The following is a 17368-nucleotide window of genomic DNA, read 5'->3' on the forward strand; positions in this document are numbered from 1 at the left end:
AAAAGTATTATAAAATAAATATACGATTATACGATTAGTATAACACATTACGTAACTAAATGACATTTATTCAATACATGAATTACATTAAATAAATATAACTAGGCCTCTTTTTACACATTATGTAACTTAATAACATTTAGTAGCCTATATGTAGGCCTACATCTATTTAATATATATATATATATATATATATATATATATATATATATATATATATATATATATATATATATTAAAGCGCTATACAAACAAAACTGACTTGTTTTAACTTTTTAAATGTATCTTTATTTCAAGCAAAATAACAGCCGGTCAATTTAATAACACCCCACAGTCGCTGTGATCATGCACTCTCTAACAATCATCAACATCAGCCTGGAAAACCCTGAATCCGCCTCAGAAGACAGTTGTGTGGCTCTCTAGTGGCCACTGGATGACTTTTCATTCCCCAATGCAGCCTGAAGGCGATGTGCAGTCAGCTGTCTGAAAGCCAGTTTACACATCCTACTACGGCGAAGGTTTGCTACTTAATATGAATAAGCCAAGCCTTTCGCCATTGGAAAGTGCCAATGGAACGTCGACGTCACAAAACTAATATTCATTACTTACGCTTTCTCCATTGGAAGACTACAGAAGAGTGTCTGCATGACCTAATTAATATTCATGAGGTAAGCCTTCGCTGTAGTAGGAATCGCAATTTCTGCACCATTGTTTCCACTGTCGGCTCCACGATAGAGGTGTAGCTGCGGCAGATGCCGGTTTGGCACAAATCATACATTCCACTGTAAAGCTGTCTGTAAAATCTGCGATGTCAGTGTGATATGCGACCGTTATTTGTACTATTTTATCTCGCGCCAGTGTACGATCAAAGCGACGGGCGGTGTGCGATCAGCTGACGGTGATTTAACAGAATGAATGGTGAGTGCGTCCGTTTATTCGCTATTGTCAAGTGAGTGAAGCGAGCTGTGTGCTTTTCCCACGTTTCCATCGCTTTTTAAAGGTGTGTTTCGTGTTGACCTGTGATGCATCTTAGAGATCGACTGGTATTGTTTTATGTTGATTATTGTTATGTTTAAGTGTCTGATTATCAGAATCGATTTTTAATTATTTCTGCTTTTTGACACAATAACCAAATAATCATTAGTCTACAACAATAAAACATTATTATTATTATTATTATTATTATTATTAATAATAATAATAAAAATAATGTAGTGGTGCCTATGTTCTTATCTGCACATCATTTTTTTATTATAACTAGAAAGTGTGTTGATCAACAGTATTAATCTTGTATATATTATGTGTGTATATGTGCTATTCAGTGTGTGCATGTACGTGCAGTAACAAAAGTCTGTCTGTCTGTCTGTGTGTGTGTGTGTGTGTGTGTGTGTGTGTGTGTGTGTGTGTGTGTGTGTACTGTATATATGCATAAATATTATATGCATGCTTGAGGGAGTATGTGGCAATTTCATATGTGACCCTACTCTCAAGCCTGCCCTCCTGCCACTGAAAGCCAGTGAACCAGAGGTCCAGAGAGTAGGCTGGCTGCCATCACATCTCTCCCTGAGAATGTGCAGCTGTGTCAGGCAGAGCTCTGCTTTGCTCCCCCTCCCCTGGGAACACTTCCTCCAGTAATGAGGCAGCATTCATAGAGGGCCCACACTGGCCTACTCTACAGCCAGTGCTGTAATGGCTGCTCCTACCCATTACTAGAGGAAAAACACATAAAATGTTGTTTTTATAAAGTGTATTAAATACATTGTACTTGACTCATTTTGTCCTGTACAATTAGGTTATGAATGGTTAATGGACAATGTCTAAATACAATGTAATAATTTTTCATTTATCTATTTTTCTGCAGAAATTTAAAGCCTGTTGCATTCTGCAATCAAGGTAAGATAGTGGATTTATTTTTGTTTTGCAAAATGTTCTCACATTGGTTTGTCGTTAAAGCTTTATCATATTTGCTAAAAATCAAGCACAACAGTTGTGACAACCATGCATTATATCTTCCTTGACTGAAAAACGTACATTTAAAATCATGCATTTTTAAGGTACACATTTGATCAGTTTGTGTTGGCTGAGAATCGAACTGATAACTTTGCCGTTGTTAGTACCATGCTCTACCAGTTGAGCTACAGGAACACAAAAGCTCTTGCATTGCTCATCATTCATACAAACAGGCATTACAATACAAAGAAAAGATTGCTTAATGAAATCCTTGTATTACATACCCAATATAATTGTTTTGAGGTCTCTTTAGCTTGAGATAGCATGTGCCGTTCATTACATTAAGCTAATTTTATGCATATTTTGTCTTTGCTAAGACTAATAAGTGATGACTGTCATTAGTCAATAGTCTTTCTGGAGAAATGCCTTCATCAAGTGCCTTAAAGTTAACATTAAACGCTGTTTGCAACCCAAAAAACGTGTTGGGCAGGACTTTATTTTCATGTTATCCATCAGGATTCGATTGTATCGTGAAAAGTGGGCGTTATACCAGAATGTAGTCAGGTGGTTGGAGGGGAGGGGTTGAATGATGATTGATGCACAATAAGATCAGGAACATACGTACTGTACACCGGCGAAAAATTCTTAAATCAGTATTTTTTGTCCTGTTTTCCAAAACAAGATACATTTACTTGAGATATTTCTTTTTTTCATACAATAGTAAGACTTGTTTTCAGAGAATATATGAATAATACTCAAATATATAACATATAATACTTCAATATTTGTTCTATTCCCATTTACAAATTGATGTTTATTGTTTTAAGCATGAACCTCACCAAATTTTGTTAGATTTATGCTAAAAACATTTTTTTTAAAAACACACACACACACACACACACAAAACATTGCAATAATATAAACACAGCAATGGGATAAGAAAGAGAAAAATGTAATTCAAGAGATACTGGGCCCTATTTTAAGAGTGCTGGCATTAAGCACAGCAAAAAGCCATAAGTCATTGGGCATGGCCAGGAAGTTTGGGTATTTTCATGCAAGCATGTGCAGCAGCGCTTCTGGTCTTCAATCAGCCAAAAAGGGCTCATGTCACCCCACTCTTGATTTCATTTCACTGGCTACCTGTAGCTGCCCGCATCAAATTCAAGGCTTTGACTCTGGCCTTCAGGACAGCCAATGGAACTGCACTCATTTCTCCAAGTCTATACTCCAACTCGCTCTCTGCGATCTATGAAATGAGCGGCGCCTGGTAGTCCCATCACAAAGAAGCTCAAAGTCTATTTCAAGATCTTTCACTTTCTCTGTTCCACTGTGGTGGAATGAGCTTCCAACCTTCACATGATCTGCTGATACCATCTCAACATTCAAGAACCAGCTGAAAACACATCTGTTCCGCGAGCACTTAACCAATCCACACTAATTGCACTTACTATTGAACTTAACTTGCACTTACTGTACACACAAAAAACAATGTAGATGTTGTTGAACTTTGTATGACAAATTGCTTGCTATGTTCCTCATTTGTAAGTTGCTTTGGATAAAAGTGTCTGCTAAATGACTAAATGTAAAATGTAAATGTAAGTCTAGGTGCAAATGGGTTTGGTGAAATTATGCGCGCAAAGCGCTAATGGGCTGGGTCGAGTCCAATTTAATTCTGAGGTAATTCTCTTGTAATTACAATCATCTGCGTCCGATTATATAGTCCATTCCCTCAAGCACCAGCGATATAAACAAAGACAGAACATTCATAATAATTTGGAAGTATAAATGGATTATATACAATGAATTAGAAGAATGGAAATATGGACTCACATTCTTTTGTGCATTAACTGCATCCTTGTTTGTCAACATGGTGATTTTGAAAAACTAAATTCATTTATTGAAACACAAAGAACTAAACCAAAAGAAAAATGATTTCTAAATTCAAATTACACTTCAAACAAAATGTTATCAAAATAACGAAGTGGTCCAAAAAATCATACCAAATCCAAACATTTTACTCTCTCCAACTTGTTCCACTGACTTAAAAATCACTCTACGACAACAGGTGGAAACATACCAGTACATATTGTATCATAAATACAATAGCATATATAAACAAAAATTATCATTTAAAAATAAACCATGACCTAAAGATGGTTTAACACATCTAAAAAATATTTGTTTAATATAATGGCCACAGCAGTGATCGTCATGGACATAATTTGATGTTCCAATTTATTGTCAGAGTTTGGACATGGACTTTGTTACCACCTGCTGGTGGAATCTCCAAACTGCAAATGCAAGAACTGAGTTTAGACTGCGCTGCAAACAGACCTGCTTTTGTAACGTCTTAGCACAGTGACCTTTTTCTCAGGAAAATAGCAAATTGCACTTTGTGCCACTTTATTTACATACAATACACCCCCAGTTTGCACGCATACACCCACAGTAGCATAAAAACTCCCAGCCACGCCCACATGCGCTTTGCACTGGCACGAAAACCAGTGTTGCCAACTTAGCGCCTTGCGCCAAATCTAGTGACTTTTTGGACAGACCTTAGCTACCTTCCGTAGAAGAAAGTTGCCAGTACAGCTCCACGAGCGCGTGGTCTTGCTTTCCTGCCCAGACTCGGAGGCACATATCTCTCTGTGTCTACTCTATTCAGTGAGACTGACAGAGAGAGAGGTGAGCAGGTGAGAAGACGGAGCAGCACAATCAGTTGACCGCACGGCAGCTGACATAGACGTGAATGAGCTGCGCATGTGCAAACAGCGTTGTCAAGGACCAATCACGAATCTGTATTGTTTTTTGTTTTTTGTAAACATGCACATAGTGGTTTGTTATGGCTGAGCGCTGTGTGAGAGAAAAGATAAGTTTCTGTTGCTTCTAACTTTCTCTCTGAGTGATTGATAGATATAGGGAATTAATAGGGTATTACAGGATGTACGGTAAGCACAGAGAAGCAAACACATGTAAAGGGCGGACACTATGCAAAATTCAAATGACACGCGATGCAAATTAGCGTATGACGTCATCTAGCGACGTTTAGCGACTTTGAGCAGGCTTTAGCTACTTTCCATTGAAACTAGTTGGCAACACTGACGAAAACTATGCTTAGAATTAGCGCTCTCATGAAAATTGGATAAGCTGTAGCACACAGTTGTAGCACACTCACGAAAATAGAGCCCATTATCTGAAAATTAAGTCTTAGTAAATGTATTTTTAACTGGAAAACGTGACAAAAATACTGATCAAGAAAAAAAAGCAGTGTAAATACAGTACATTTTCATGTTCACTTTAAAGTGAATACTGTTTCTTTCAGTGTATGTATTAGAGGTCTTAGACAGCAATATAGGTGCTAAATAAAAGAATGTCTGTCTGAATGTTCATCCTGCAGTAGAGTGAGTTTGTAGCTGGCTTGTGGTCTGTAGGGACTTGCGTGGCGTAACCGTATGACAGTTTAACCAGTTAAAGACTGTAGCAGTATGAGGTGCAGAATGTGTGATTGGGAGAAGATTGGTCCATAGAGGCCAAGCTGTTTTCAATATTAGCAAAAGAGTGAGTGAGCGAGACAGGGGGAGAGATACTATGAAGCGAAATGTGCTAGTGCAGCTTGTTATGAAATTCCTTTGTTGCAACCCCACCAGCTTCTTTTGTCATCAGGAAAAGACCAAAAGCGAATGGTAGCACCCCACAGCATGCACAGAACACACGCAAACAATTTTGGAATCTATGTAGAGGCCTTCAGTTCACACCTGTTATTCTTGAAATAACCTAATTAGTGGTGCTTGCTGAGACTAGCATCACTGGTACTATTAGCAGTTTTTCAAAACCCTAAACATGACTTCAGTTTAGTCTGACATTCTGCCTAATATCTCCTTTTGTGTCTCACTAAAACAAGAAAATAGAACGGGCCAGAAATAAATGAGGATAAGTAAATGTTGGCAATTTCAGTTATTGGGCTAACTAGCGACGACTGCTATGTTGCTCAGAACTGCACCCAAGAATTTCACACACTATTGCACTTGTGTATATGGTTGTGTGACAATAAAAGTGATTTGATTTTTTTTAGTCCTTTAATCATGGCTTCTGAATGCACATTCAAACACAGCAAGCTGAACGTACACACCGTTTATCAGTCAGCAGTATCATCATGATCAGAGAGGTTTGATGTTCACACCACTCCTGACTGCATCTGTTTATCCTTTCAGATCTTTCCCCCACAGGAACGTGATTTAATTACTCTATATGACACACTTAAAGGACACTGAAACATTACAGAATGGCTTTCCAGTCTGCTAGGAGGCGCTGATTAAGCTGGGTCATTTGAATAACTAAATCTTCCACGCATGGCACAGATGGCAATGCTGCCAGCTCGCACTGAATCCCTCTCATTACAGATTCACAGGAGAGGTGGCACGCTGTTTCCCTATTAACAGCACAGCGCTCTGTCTCTCTCCGCATGACGTATTCACACATTACACTATTACGAGTGTACAGCCAATCAATTTGGGAACCCTTTGTATAGGAATGGCTGAAATGTGTTCGCAACAAGTTTCCTACAACAAGCAAATTGTCCACACTGAATGCAAAACCGCTGAGTGACATGAAACAATCACAACCAATCAGAACTTATTTGATGTATAAATGTACAGTTACAGTCAAGACAGCTAATTTACAGTGCACATGTGTATACCAAAGTACTGCACTAAAACAGTATACTACATTCAACAGTATAGCATACCATAGAAAAATAAACCAAACCAAAATGCTGAGAAACTACAGAGCCCCTTAGAGGACAGGATGGGAAGTTTTTTTCTGAAATTGTTTTGCGTTCCCTCGCAGTAGTTTTGCGCTCCCTCGCAGTAGTAGTTTGCAATCCCTCGCAGTAGTAGTTTGCATTCCCTCACAATGGACCTTTTTCACACGTCCGTGTGCGCGAATGCGGAAGTCGTCAAAGTTGGTTAAACTTGAATGGCCGTGAATTGGAGATCACAGCAAATAACATTTTTGCTTACCCATTTCCTCCAACAGCAAAAGAAAAAAATCAACGATTACGCTTTCACAGCTTTGCAAAAGAAGATAAAAATATACAGCGCTGGATAACAGCAGTAAGAAGAGAGAAACAGGCAAAATGTTCGTGTTAGAAGCCTCATTGCAACTGTGGTAACTGATTTTTTTAAAATGTATTCCAGGGGTAATATAATGCAAAGTACACAACGTTATAAATGTACACAAAATATATTTAAAATTGGAAATATAAAAAAGTTTGCTACATTGACGTTGTTAAAGTAGGCAGAAACATGTCATAACATGTCTGTGAAAAGAATCCAAAGTTTTGAGTTCCCTCGCAGTAGTTTGCATTCCCTTGCAAACTTAACAGTAAATTTACCATGGTTTTACTACAGTAACCATATTTTAACCATGACATTCGTAGTGAAACCATAGTGATAATACAGGAAAACTAAATAAAGTTAAGTAACCATGTTTTTTTGACGGAAACCATGGTTTTAATACAGTATACTGTATCCATATAGTAACCATGGTTTTACTATAGATAAACTGTGGTAATTCTTGTGGTTACTTTGGTTTTACTACAAATAAATCAAAAATAACCACAAAGTTATGATTTTTATACCACAGTTTTCATTTTCCTGTATTATTACTACGAATGTCAATGTTAAAATATTGTTTCTATAGTAAAACCATGGTAAATTTATTTGTATACGCAAAACTATTTCAGAAAAAACTAAATTCCGCTCTGTCCTCTAAGGGGCTCTGTAAGAAAAAAAAACAACAACAAAAATGAACAGGTTATTCTGACCCAATGAGATTATAGTGGGCTTGGATAACACAATGTCCTAAACCGTTGTAATATGACAATCAGTCTGTCCACAGCCAATCAGAAGATGTTTCATGTTAAATGTACAGTTGTGAGTTGCTGGATTTTGGAGCAATGAGATTTCAAAGTGAGCACGGCTACACAGTAGGTTCCCAACCAAAATGACCCTTACCGCCACGATAAAACTAAATTCAAAATCACTTCAAAGTGGCGCAAAGGGAAATTGTTTGCACGTTTGTTAAGTGTGTAGAAAGTGAGAGTTGTTACTTTAACACTTAATATTATTTGTACTTTTTGTTTTGTGAATGGAGATCATACAGTGCATTTCATAAGTGGTAGCATTAAAGTTATAGCTCATGAATTAAACATTGGCATCATATAATTGGGAAAAAATGCTAGAATATCAGCCTTTTTTAATAAATGGAAACCGTTTCTTCATAGGTATTGGTGTTTCGGACCACCTTCCTGAAAATAAAAATAAAAAATACCTTGTGAATGATCATAAATAGATTTTTTTAGCCCTTCTGAAATAAAAAAAAAAAAAAAAAAACAGTGCAGCAAATTAATGGTGCTGCTATCTCATGCTACTGTTGACCCAACGAGTCGGTAGTTGTAAGCTAACATAGTGGTTCAATTGAAACCCCACTCGTAAGTGTGTTAAATGTGTTAAACATTGTCGTTATTGTGTGCGACACAAGCCAAATAATAAACTAAATGCCTGACACTTGTTGCGGCTGGTTAGGACACAAACTCATCAATTCAAGTCAAAGACTAAGATTTACATAAAAAAAGATAGCAGTTATGAACACAGTGTAAAAGTTAACTTGGAAATCTATTCATATGGACTCTCAAGGCTTGTAAAAGGTCTGGCAAGCGTTGTGCCCTGGTGGGAGAAAAAAAACGGCGTCTGGTAGCTAGACAAACGTGGCGGTTTGATCAATAATCATGCTCTGCACTCTAACATGCATGCATGCCTTCAGGAAAAGGGTGAAAAGAAAGAAAAAGGAGAAGAAAGAGTGATGTACGGAGCAAATGCAATGAGAAACAAAGCCTTTTTCAGTCTGCTGCCTTCAGAAATATTGTGGTAGTGAGGTGAAACATTCAGGGTGCTAACTGCACCCCCAGCTCTAGGCCATGTTTTTTTAGGCATGGGTCCATGCTTGGAATTTTCCCTCCGATTTGTGAATTCTTTCAGTTTGGTATAGCACACACTACAAAGCTAACATTGAAAACGTTAAAAGCCCCCCCCCCCCCAAACCCAAGCAATGACATTCCCAAACTAATTGCAGTTCATGCAGCTTAATTTGAAATCTTACAGAAAAATAGTTAAAAAAGCTCAAATGTTTTGGAAAAAAGATCAGCAGTTTATTTGAATAAAATATATTGCTACAGTTGCTTGCCAATTATAAATCCTAAATTATACAATGGAAGAAGACAAATAGTTTTCTCCTAAACAAACTAACGCACCCTATACGTAGACAAAAGGTGCATCCTGAACCGCACACTTCCACACTATTCTACATCATTACAAGTTGTGCGAGTAATACGTTAACACTGAAAATGCAACAAAAAGAAGCGTACTATGAGTCCTTGGATGATGCACTTCTTCAACCGTCAAAACGGAGTGTGGAATGTTGGACACCTCATGCACTCATTACTCGCAGATTGCGGTACGTAATAGAGTAACCTGGCTGCGTTGCTAGTCTGACATAACAATAGAAAATAAGAGAATGTAGCAACTAGCGAAACTTCTTTGAAGACGGCACCTTACAATTGTAAGTTGAATGCTTTACCAACTCCCCACATTGTGTGAATATGTACGTACTTAGCGATACATGTGTTGAACTGAGGTTGGCTAATGCGCCAGAGCTAGCGGCAACACAACGCATGCATTTGAAATGTCACTTCCGTCAGCCTTTTAAATGGCAAATGGTTCATATATTACTTGTTTATTCTGATTATTACCAATTCTTTATTCAGTAAACAATTCTTGGGTGAAGTAGTATAGTTCTTCAGCATAAGTGAACTGTTTACGGTTGCCAAGCAAGCGCATTAATATAGAATGTGCAGTCACAGGTGTGTATTTATTGGCATATAAAACATTCTAAACATGGCAGATTCAATTAGAATTTGCATTTCATATTAAGAGTGAGTAAATGATGAGAGAAGGATCGTTTTTGGGTTAACTATTCCTTTAATATTGGCATCAAATGAAGCACTCTGTATTGACATGCTCATTCAGTCATTGGAAGCATTTTGTTTGAGACAGTAGGACTCTTGGAAATCAATTAGAGACTCGCTGTGTTTTGAACATCGCCATGTTTGATCTGTGGTTGGATTCTCTCTCTCTCATAATCCAAGATTCATCCATGACCGGTTGCCATGACGCCTGTATGGAATTCTAAGTCTGTGTCTGCCTATTATGTGTCGAGGGGAAGAGCACATGTGTTTCCTTTGCAAGCAAGCATCGCACAATTACATTGCAAACACTAACATAAACACACACACACTCGACCAGACACAAATAAGATGACAGATAATACATTGCCTTGACCCGCTAGTCTTCCATTTCCCATGCAGTGAATGAATTGATGGTTTCATACTGTGTTATGTAGCATGCAGGTTATTGATTGAGTTGTGTGTTAGTTGCCTGTGGCATCAGGCCCTGTGCATTTCAGTGTCAGCACTCATCAACTACCTCATTTTTGCAATCCATATAGTCTTGTGTAGCCAGACCTTTGATTATCGGCATAAGGTCTGGTCCAAATTGCATCTATTTCAAGTGAGGAACAGCCGAATTAGATGGAAAGATTCTGTCTGAATTACATGTTTTTTAATTTGTCGTCTTGGACTTACACTCAAGGATGGGTTAAGAACTGAGAGGCTCATGGGCCAGTACACCATGGAGGCCCCCCATGACGTGTCACGTGACTACATTCACCTTTATGCGCTGCAGGACGCTTGCCAGATTTGGTTGGATTTTTCAAATTGACAGAAGAAAAGTTTGGAGCAATCGGCCAATTCGATGTACTTTTTCATTTTGAACCGATTCAAAATTATGCATTATTAATAGGAATGTGCATGGTATTCAAATACCAAAATCATTATTTGGTTATTCTGCATGTATTTAGATACATCCTGGGCTGAGTCCAATGGTACCCGACAAACCTACAGGTTGTGGGCCAGGTTCGGATCAGTTTTTCAAGTAGGCCATAGGGCGAGTTACAGGCTGTTCACACGTGCATCGAGGCCATGTAAACACGCAATGGATGGACGTCTTTGATCGTTGTGCCACAACTCACTTTTTCAGCGTACCACGCAGGACCATTGCATTTTTTTTTAGAGACTGTTAAGTTTAAAAGAACTTTAATATTCATAAATGCATCTCAAGACACCTGCGTTCTGTTTTACAATTCGTTGTGCAGGACTGTCGCTTTTTTAGACACAGTTAACTTAAAAATAATTTCAATATCTATTAACGCATCTCGAGATACCTGTGTTCCGTTTCACCATTTGTTGCACTGCATCAAGCTTTGTCAATGCTGGTGTCACAAATCGACATTCCGATGAAGTTCAGGTTGCAAAGAAGACTTAATGTGACTGTTACACATGATTCCAGATTGTTTTTCACCTGGAAAAGTTTCAGCGCTTAATAAACGGTGTGTTTTTCCCACTTTTGCTCTGGTGTGTGCACAATAATTACACAAGTTAAATGCTGAATCATTTAAAACTGAGTAGTGGGAATTGGGCATTTCAATTTGGGAGAAAAAGATAAAAAAAAAAAAGGATTGGCCTACAATGTTGCAGGCAGTGACAGAGATTATATTTGTTCGACTTTAATGTGATTTTATCATTTGAATATTTATGTAGGCCTATTGTGCTATTTAGGCTCATAGCTCACTGTGCATTTTATTCCCCGCTATCTGAGATTGTGTTTGACGCATCTATGGCAATAAACTTTTTTTATTCCTGAGTCCCAACTCCCGACAAATAACACAATAACCGTTCGTGAACTCTCACGGTTAACCAAATATTACAAAAGTTTACAGTGCACATATTTAGGGTATTAAGGCATCTTTCGCTTTATCATTAAACACTAAATGCATGCAGGACTTAAACATTTTAAAGTCCTCTATACTGTTGCACAAATTCTGTCGCTTATATGAATTTAAACTATCAGCTTTGTACACAGCCAGGGTAAACTGCACCTTATCTTTGTGTTTGGAAGCGTTTTGTAAATCAGACGCTGTTCTCTCTAGTCCATCAAATGACCGCTCTGCACCTGTGAGACGCAGATTCCCTGAGCGCCCACGCGAGTCGTCCAGCGCACATTCGGCTGAACAAATAGCATTTCACATAAGGCTGACATTTGTGTAGATTTATAATAGATATATCAAAATAAATAAATAATTGATTTAGAGCTCGGGCCCTTTGAGTTTAGAGGCCCCTGGGCAACGGCCCAATCGGCCTGGTGGTTAATCCGTCCCTGCTTACACTGACACCTAGGGGCCTGGATGCAGCATCAGTGGAACACAAACGTTTTCAGTTATCGATGCCATTGTAGAAATTAACTTTTAACAGTCAGCCATGATTAATTTATTTAATGAGCGAAAGTGTCCAATAACAGGGCAGTTACTGAGATTAAGCGAGTAGTATTCGGCTGGTCATGTGATCTTAACATGGCAGCCTCCATGTGCGGACCCTCCCCATGTAGATTAAAACAGCTTTTATAAGGTTACTGATATGGCTGAAGTCTTATTTTGACTTTATACATATGTTTCAAAATTACTAATCATTTCTTCTGGAGTAAAACTTTTTTAATGAGGAAAAAATAATGTGCACCTTTAAATAGATTATACCACAATAACAGAACAGTCTATGTAAATCTTTATTTCCCGCTTTTTAGTTTAACACAAAACAGTTTGCTTTTCAGCACAACATAAATGCACACACACTCTGCTGCATGTGTCTCTCTCTCTCTCCCCTCCGGCGGTCTGGACACCCTTTTTATCCCTCTCCAGCTCTCACTGTAATACAGAACAGCTGTTAGAGAGAATTTCCCACAGGTGTCAATCCTTACCATTCTTCCTCTCCTGGCCTCGCTCTCCACAGACGTTGCTCACCACACACTGGGAAATTGTTGAAAATGTTTAAAGACTAGGCATGTGCTATTATCAAATCTTCATAATAGTTATAAAATAAATATAAAATCAAGTGCTCACTATGTCTTGACTTGAAGTATGTCCATACTTCAGACTTTATCCTTTTAAAAGGGTAAAGTCACTAATGATATTAATAATATTTATTACGCCCTTAAACACCCTAGCAAGCACCCAAGATGACCCAGAAAATCAATATAATTTCTCAAATTAAGAATTTGTTATATGAATTGATTTAATTGACATTAAAGGATGACTATTTCTAACCAATTTACAGGTATTTGGTTAGAAAAACTATTCCCTCATAAAGGTAAAACAAGCCCCTAAAAACAGAGAGGAAAGATTGCCCTTAAATTAAAATCTAATTTCTGACACTGGTATACAGTGCATTCAGAAAGTATTCTGACCCCTTTTTTTCACATTTTATGTTGCAGCCTTATGTTAAAATGCTTTAAATTATTTTATTTCACATCAATCTACACTCCATACCCCATAATGACAAAGCAAAAACCAGATTTTGTAATAACTGCATATTTATTAAAATGAAAAAACTGAAATATAACATTGACATAAGTATTCAGAACATTTCTATGACACTTGAAATTTAGCTCTTGTGCATACTATTTCTCTGGATCATCTTTGAGATGTTTCTACAATTTGGAGACCACCTGTGGCAAATTCAATTGACTGGACATGATTTGGAAAGGCACACACCTATCTATATAAGGTCTCACAGCTGAAAATGCATATCAGAGCATAAACCAAGCCATGAGGTCAAAGGAACTGCCCGCAGAGCTCAGAGACAGGATTGTGTCGAGGCACAGATCTGGGGAAGGCTACAAAAAATTTAGGCTGCATTGGCCTCCATAATTCTTAAATGGAAGAAGTTTGGAACAACCAGGTCACTTCCTAGAGCTGACCACATTCCAAACTGAGCAATCGGGTGAGAAGGGCCTTGGTAGGAGAGGTGACCAAGAACCCGATGGTCATTCTGGTTAAGCTCCAGAGATCATGTGTGGAGATGGGAGAAACTTGCAGAAAGACAACCATTATGGCAACACTCCACCAATCTGGGCTTTATGGCAGAGTGGCCAGATGGAAGCCTCTCCTCAGTGCAAGACACACAAAAAAAGCACTTAAAGGACTCTCAGACTGTGAGAAACAAGATTCCCTGGTCTGATGAAACGAAGATTGAACTGTTTGGCCTCAATTCCAAGCATCATGTCTGGAGGAAAGCAGGCACCGCTCATCACCTCTGCAATACCATCCCAACGGTGAAGCATGGTGGTGGTAGCATCATGTTGTGGGGGTGTTTTTCATTGGCAGGGACTGGGGAACTGGTCAGGGTTGAAGGAATGCAGAATGCAGCAAAATACAGAAATATCCTTAATGAAAACCTGGTCCAGAGCACTCGGGATCTCAGACTGGTCCGAAGGTTCACCTTCCAACAGGACAATGATCCCAAGCACACAGCCAAGACAATGCAAGAGTGGCTTAGGGAAACTCTGTGAATGTCCTTGAGTGGTCCAGCCAGAGCCCAGACTTGAACCCAATCGAACATCTCTGGAGTGACCTGAAAATGGCTGTCCATCAAGGGTCCCCATCCAACCTGACAGAGCTTGAGAAGATCTGCAGAGAAGAGTGGCAGAAAATCCCCAAATCCAGGTGTGCAAAGCTTGTCGCATCATACCCAAAAAGACTTGAGGCTGTAATCGCTGCCAAAGGTGCTTCAACTAAGTACTGAGTTAAGGGTCAGAATAGTTATGTCAATGTGATATTTCAGTTTTTTCTTTTTAATAAATTTGCAAAGTTATAAAAAATCTGCTTTTTGCTTTGTCATTATGGGGTATGGAGTGTAGATTGATGTGAAAAAATAAATAAAAGAATTTAAAGAATTTTAGCATAAGGCTGCAACATAAAATGAAGGGGTCTGAATACTTTCTGAATGCACTGTGTGTTTTTACCCCGACCAAAAATAAGTACTTATTATTTTTCAGATATCTGCTTGTGGATATCTAGTTTGCTATTAATGCCTCAAACAAAATGCTGACTATCATTGTGTGTAATAACAGAAGAGACGTTTTTATAAACAGAATGCTAGGAAGTCTCATTACCTTTCAATCTATTAAGAGTTAATTACAGCCCTCTACATAAAAGCATTGAAATTCAATAGTGCAGCATTGGGGGTCATCATAATTAAAGGTGTGGTAGTTTATCTTGACAAAAGCATGAAGGCCGTCACAGCGCCTGTCACAACACAGACATGCTTTTGTTTTAATGCATAAAAGAGACACATTATTTTAATGCTTAGATTGCCTTTTAATTATGCAATTTCTCATTTAAAAAACCAGCGCGTTGAGTGTTTTAGGCAACATGCCATAATTGCTATGTACATAGCAATAAAATATGTTTGTTGTTGTTATAATTGTTACTCTCAATCTAACAGCAAAAGAACAGTGTTATTAATTACTTAAATGAATAGTGAACCCAAAAATGTAGTTCATCATGTAGTTCTAAACCCATATGATATTTAAAAGCATGCATAATGCATTCACATTTTAATTGGATTAATTGTGCAGCCCTACCTATCAGAATATGTAATTGTTTCAGTTTGTATTTATTTGTGTACTAACCTAATGCTATCCATTATTCATGCCGACTGTAAAAAGCAAAGTGTGGGGGAGAGAAGGGGAAAGGAGGAGGCGCACAGAAAGGGAAAACTGATCCAGATAAAATGCGAATGGTTTAAAGTTTATGATGTATGATATAATCATTAATGTTATTTTCAAAGGCATCACATTTATATATCAGTGCATTGACATGTTTTCCAAACACGAAATACCACACTAGACTGGATATGGAGTATCTGTCCTGTTTTCCATTTTTGGCTTGTAGCACAAATACAGAAATGGAGATGTAGCTGCTTTTGCATAATCAAAATTCAAAGAAGATTTTCTATATGTATATTATAGCATTTCTAGATTCAATTTCAGATATATTTTAAACAGACTATTTCATGTCTTGACATTTTCATCTCACAGTATATAAATGCAGTTACAAAGCAGATTGGAGTTTATTGGAGTCTTAAATGAATTTGAAAAAAATAGAGGTGCTTTTTTTTTATTGCGCCTTGTTTCAGTTTGTAGCCTTTACACTGACATTGTGTTGTGAAAATTAAAAAAAAAACATGGAAGGTTCCGACTCTAAATTCTAATTGGATGAGCCACCTTCAAAGCCGGTATAAAATGGCATTAAATGCACACCTGTGACCACATTTTCTATATTAAAGTTGAGATTGAGTTGCTTTGCAGCCTACAGATATGTTAATGAACTAAATCGCTTGGCTGAAGAACAGTTTTAGATTATTTGTAATAAATATTACAAATAAATTTAGAAATTTAGCATTTGTGTCCTTAAGCATGTTGCAGTTGCTGCTGTTTTAAGAATGCAATAAGTCACGAGAGGCCATGCAGTACAGTGATTTCTTTATTTTTTTTACCATGGTTATGCCATTTTGTTCTACTTCTCTGCTTTTTCTCTGTTTCCCTGTCTCCACCCCCCACACTCATTGCTATGGAAACCACTTTTAATACAGGAGAAAAACTCTATACTGAGACAGTTGCCTTATGGTAATATCCATGCTAGTGTCAACCAAGCTGCAACAATCCTTCAGATATAAATGACTAACATGCTAATTGGCGCTGCCTGCCGTAGCTGGATGGATGTGTCAGTGATGTTAAAACTGGCAGATCATTTGTAACAAATCATAATTAGCCATCAGTTGTTAGCAAAGTAAATAAAACTGTCCTCAGCGCATCACAGTTTACGGTTAGCTTTTGTTGATGTTCTGATGTCAAACGTACTCCGGTCTGCGTCAAAAGCTCTAAAGTGTGAAAGCGAACAGGCTGACATCCATTTGAAATATTGGCTTAATTACACTGACAATATACTGTTACACAAATAAGACAATACCATACAGAAACATACAGTACTTTATGCAAATAAGCAGACACGAATGCATGACCAACACATTGCAAATGCACAGTCCCGTTGAACATACCCCAGTACTTAAGGGGGCGATAGAGTTACCTTCAAATGTCAGTGCCGAACCGGATGCATTATCAATCAGGTATCTTGCTATAAAAATATAAAATGTAATTAATTTGATCAGCTAAATTTAGACTAGGGCTGTGCCGATACAATCATATATTGATATATTGCGATACCTTTTTTCCCAATATGTATCGATACTTTAGATTCATTCATTTTGATTGCAATCCAGTTATGATATTGTGATGTATCGCGGTATATATTGAATTGTGACATATGCATCGCAATACGTATCATATTGAGAGGTGGTTGCCGATACCCAGCCCTAATTTAGACTTTGTTTGCACTAAAGATTATTACATTTTAT

At 37.8% G+C, this 17368-nt stretch overlaps 1 protein-coding gene across 2 annotated transcripts in view; it reads left to right on the forward strand.

The window, feature by feature from the left end:
- The first annotated feature begins 786 nt into the window (after positions 1-786).
- LOC127447641 (cysteine/serine-rich nuclear protein 3-like) overlaps positions 787-17368 on the forward strand; it is a 77950-nt gene continuing 61368 nt past the window's right edge. Inside the window, exons 1-2 of one of the 2 annotated variants that reach the window (XM_051709595.1) lie at positions 787-918; positions 1862-1893. In XM_051709595.1, the coding sequence (XP_051565555.1) occupies positions 916-918; positions 1862-1893 (35 nt within the window). In that variant the 5' untranslated portion in view covers positions 787-915. The remainder of the gene's footprint in view (positions 919-1861; positions 1894-17368) is intronic. The other variant, XM_051709596.1, reaches the window with a different exon arrangement.

Source organism: Myxocyprinus asiaticus, chromosome 10 (assembly GCF_019703515.2).
Source record: "Myxocyprinus asiaticus isolate MX2 ecotype Aquarium Trade chromosome 10, UBuf_Myxa_2, whole genome shotgun sequence".
NCBI classification, from domain to species: Eukaryota; Metazoa; Chordata; class Actinopteri; order Cypriniformes; family Catostomidae; genus Myxocyprinus; species Myxocyprinus asiaticus.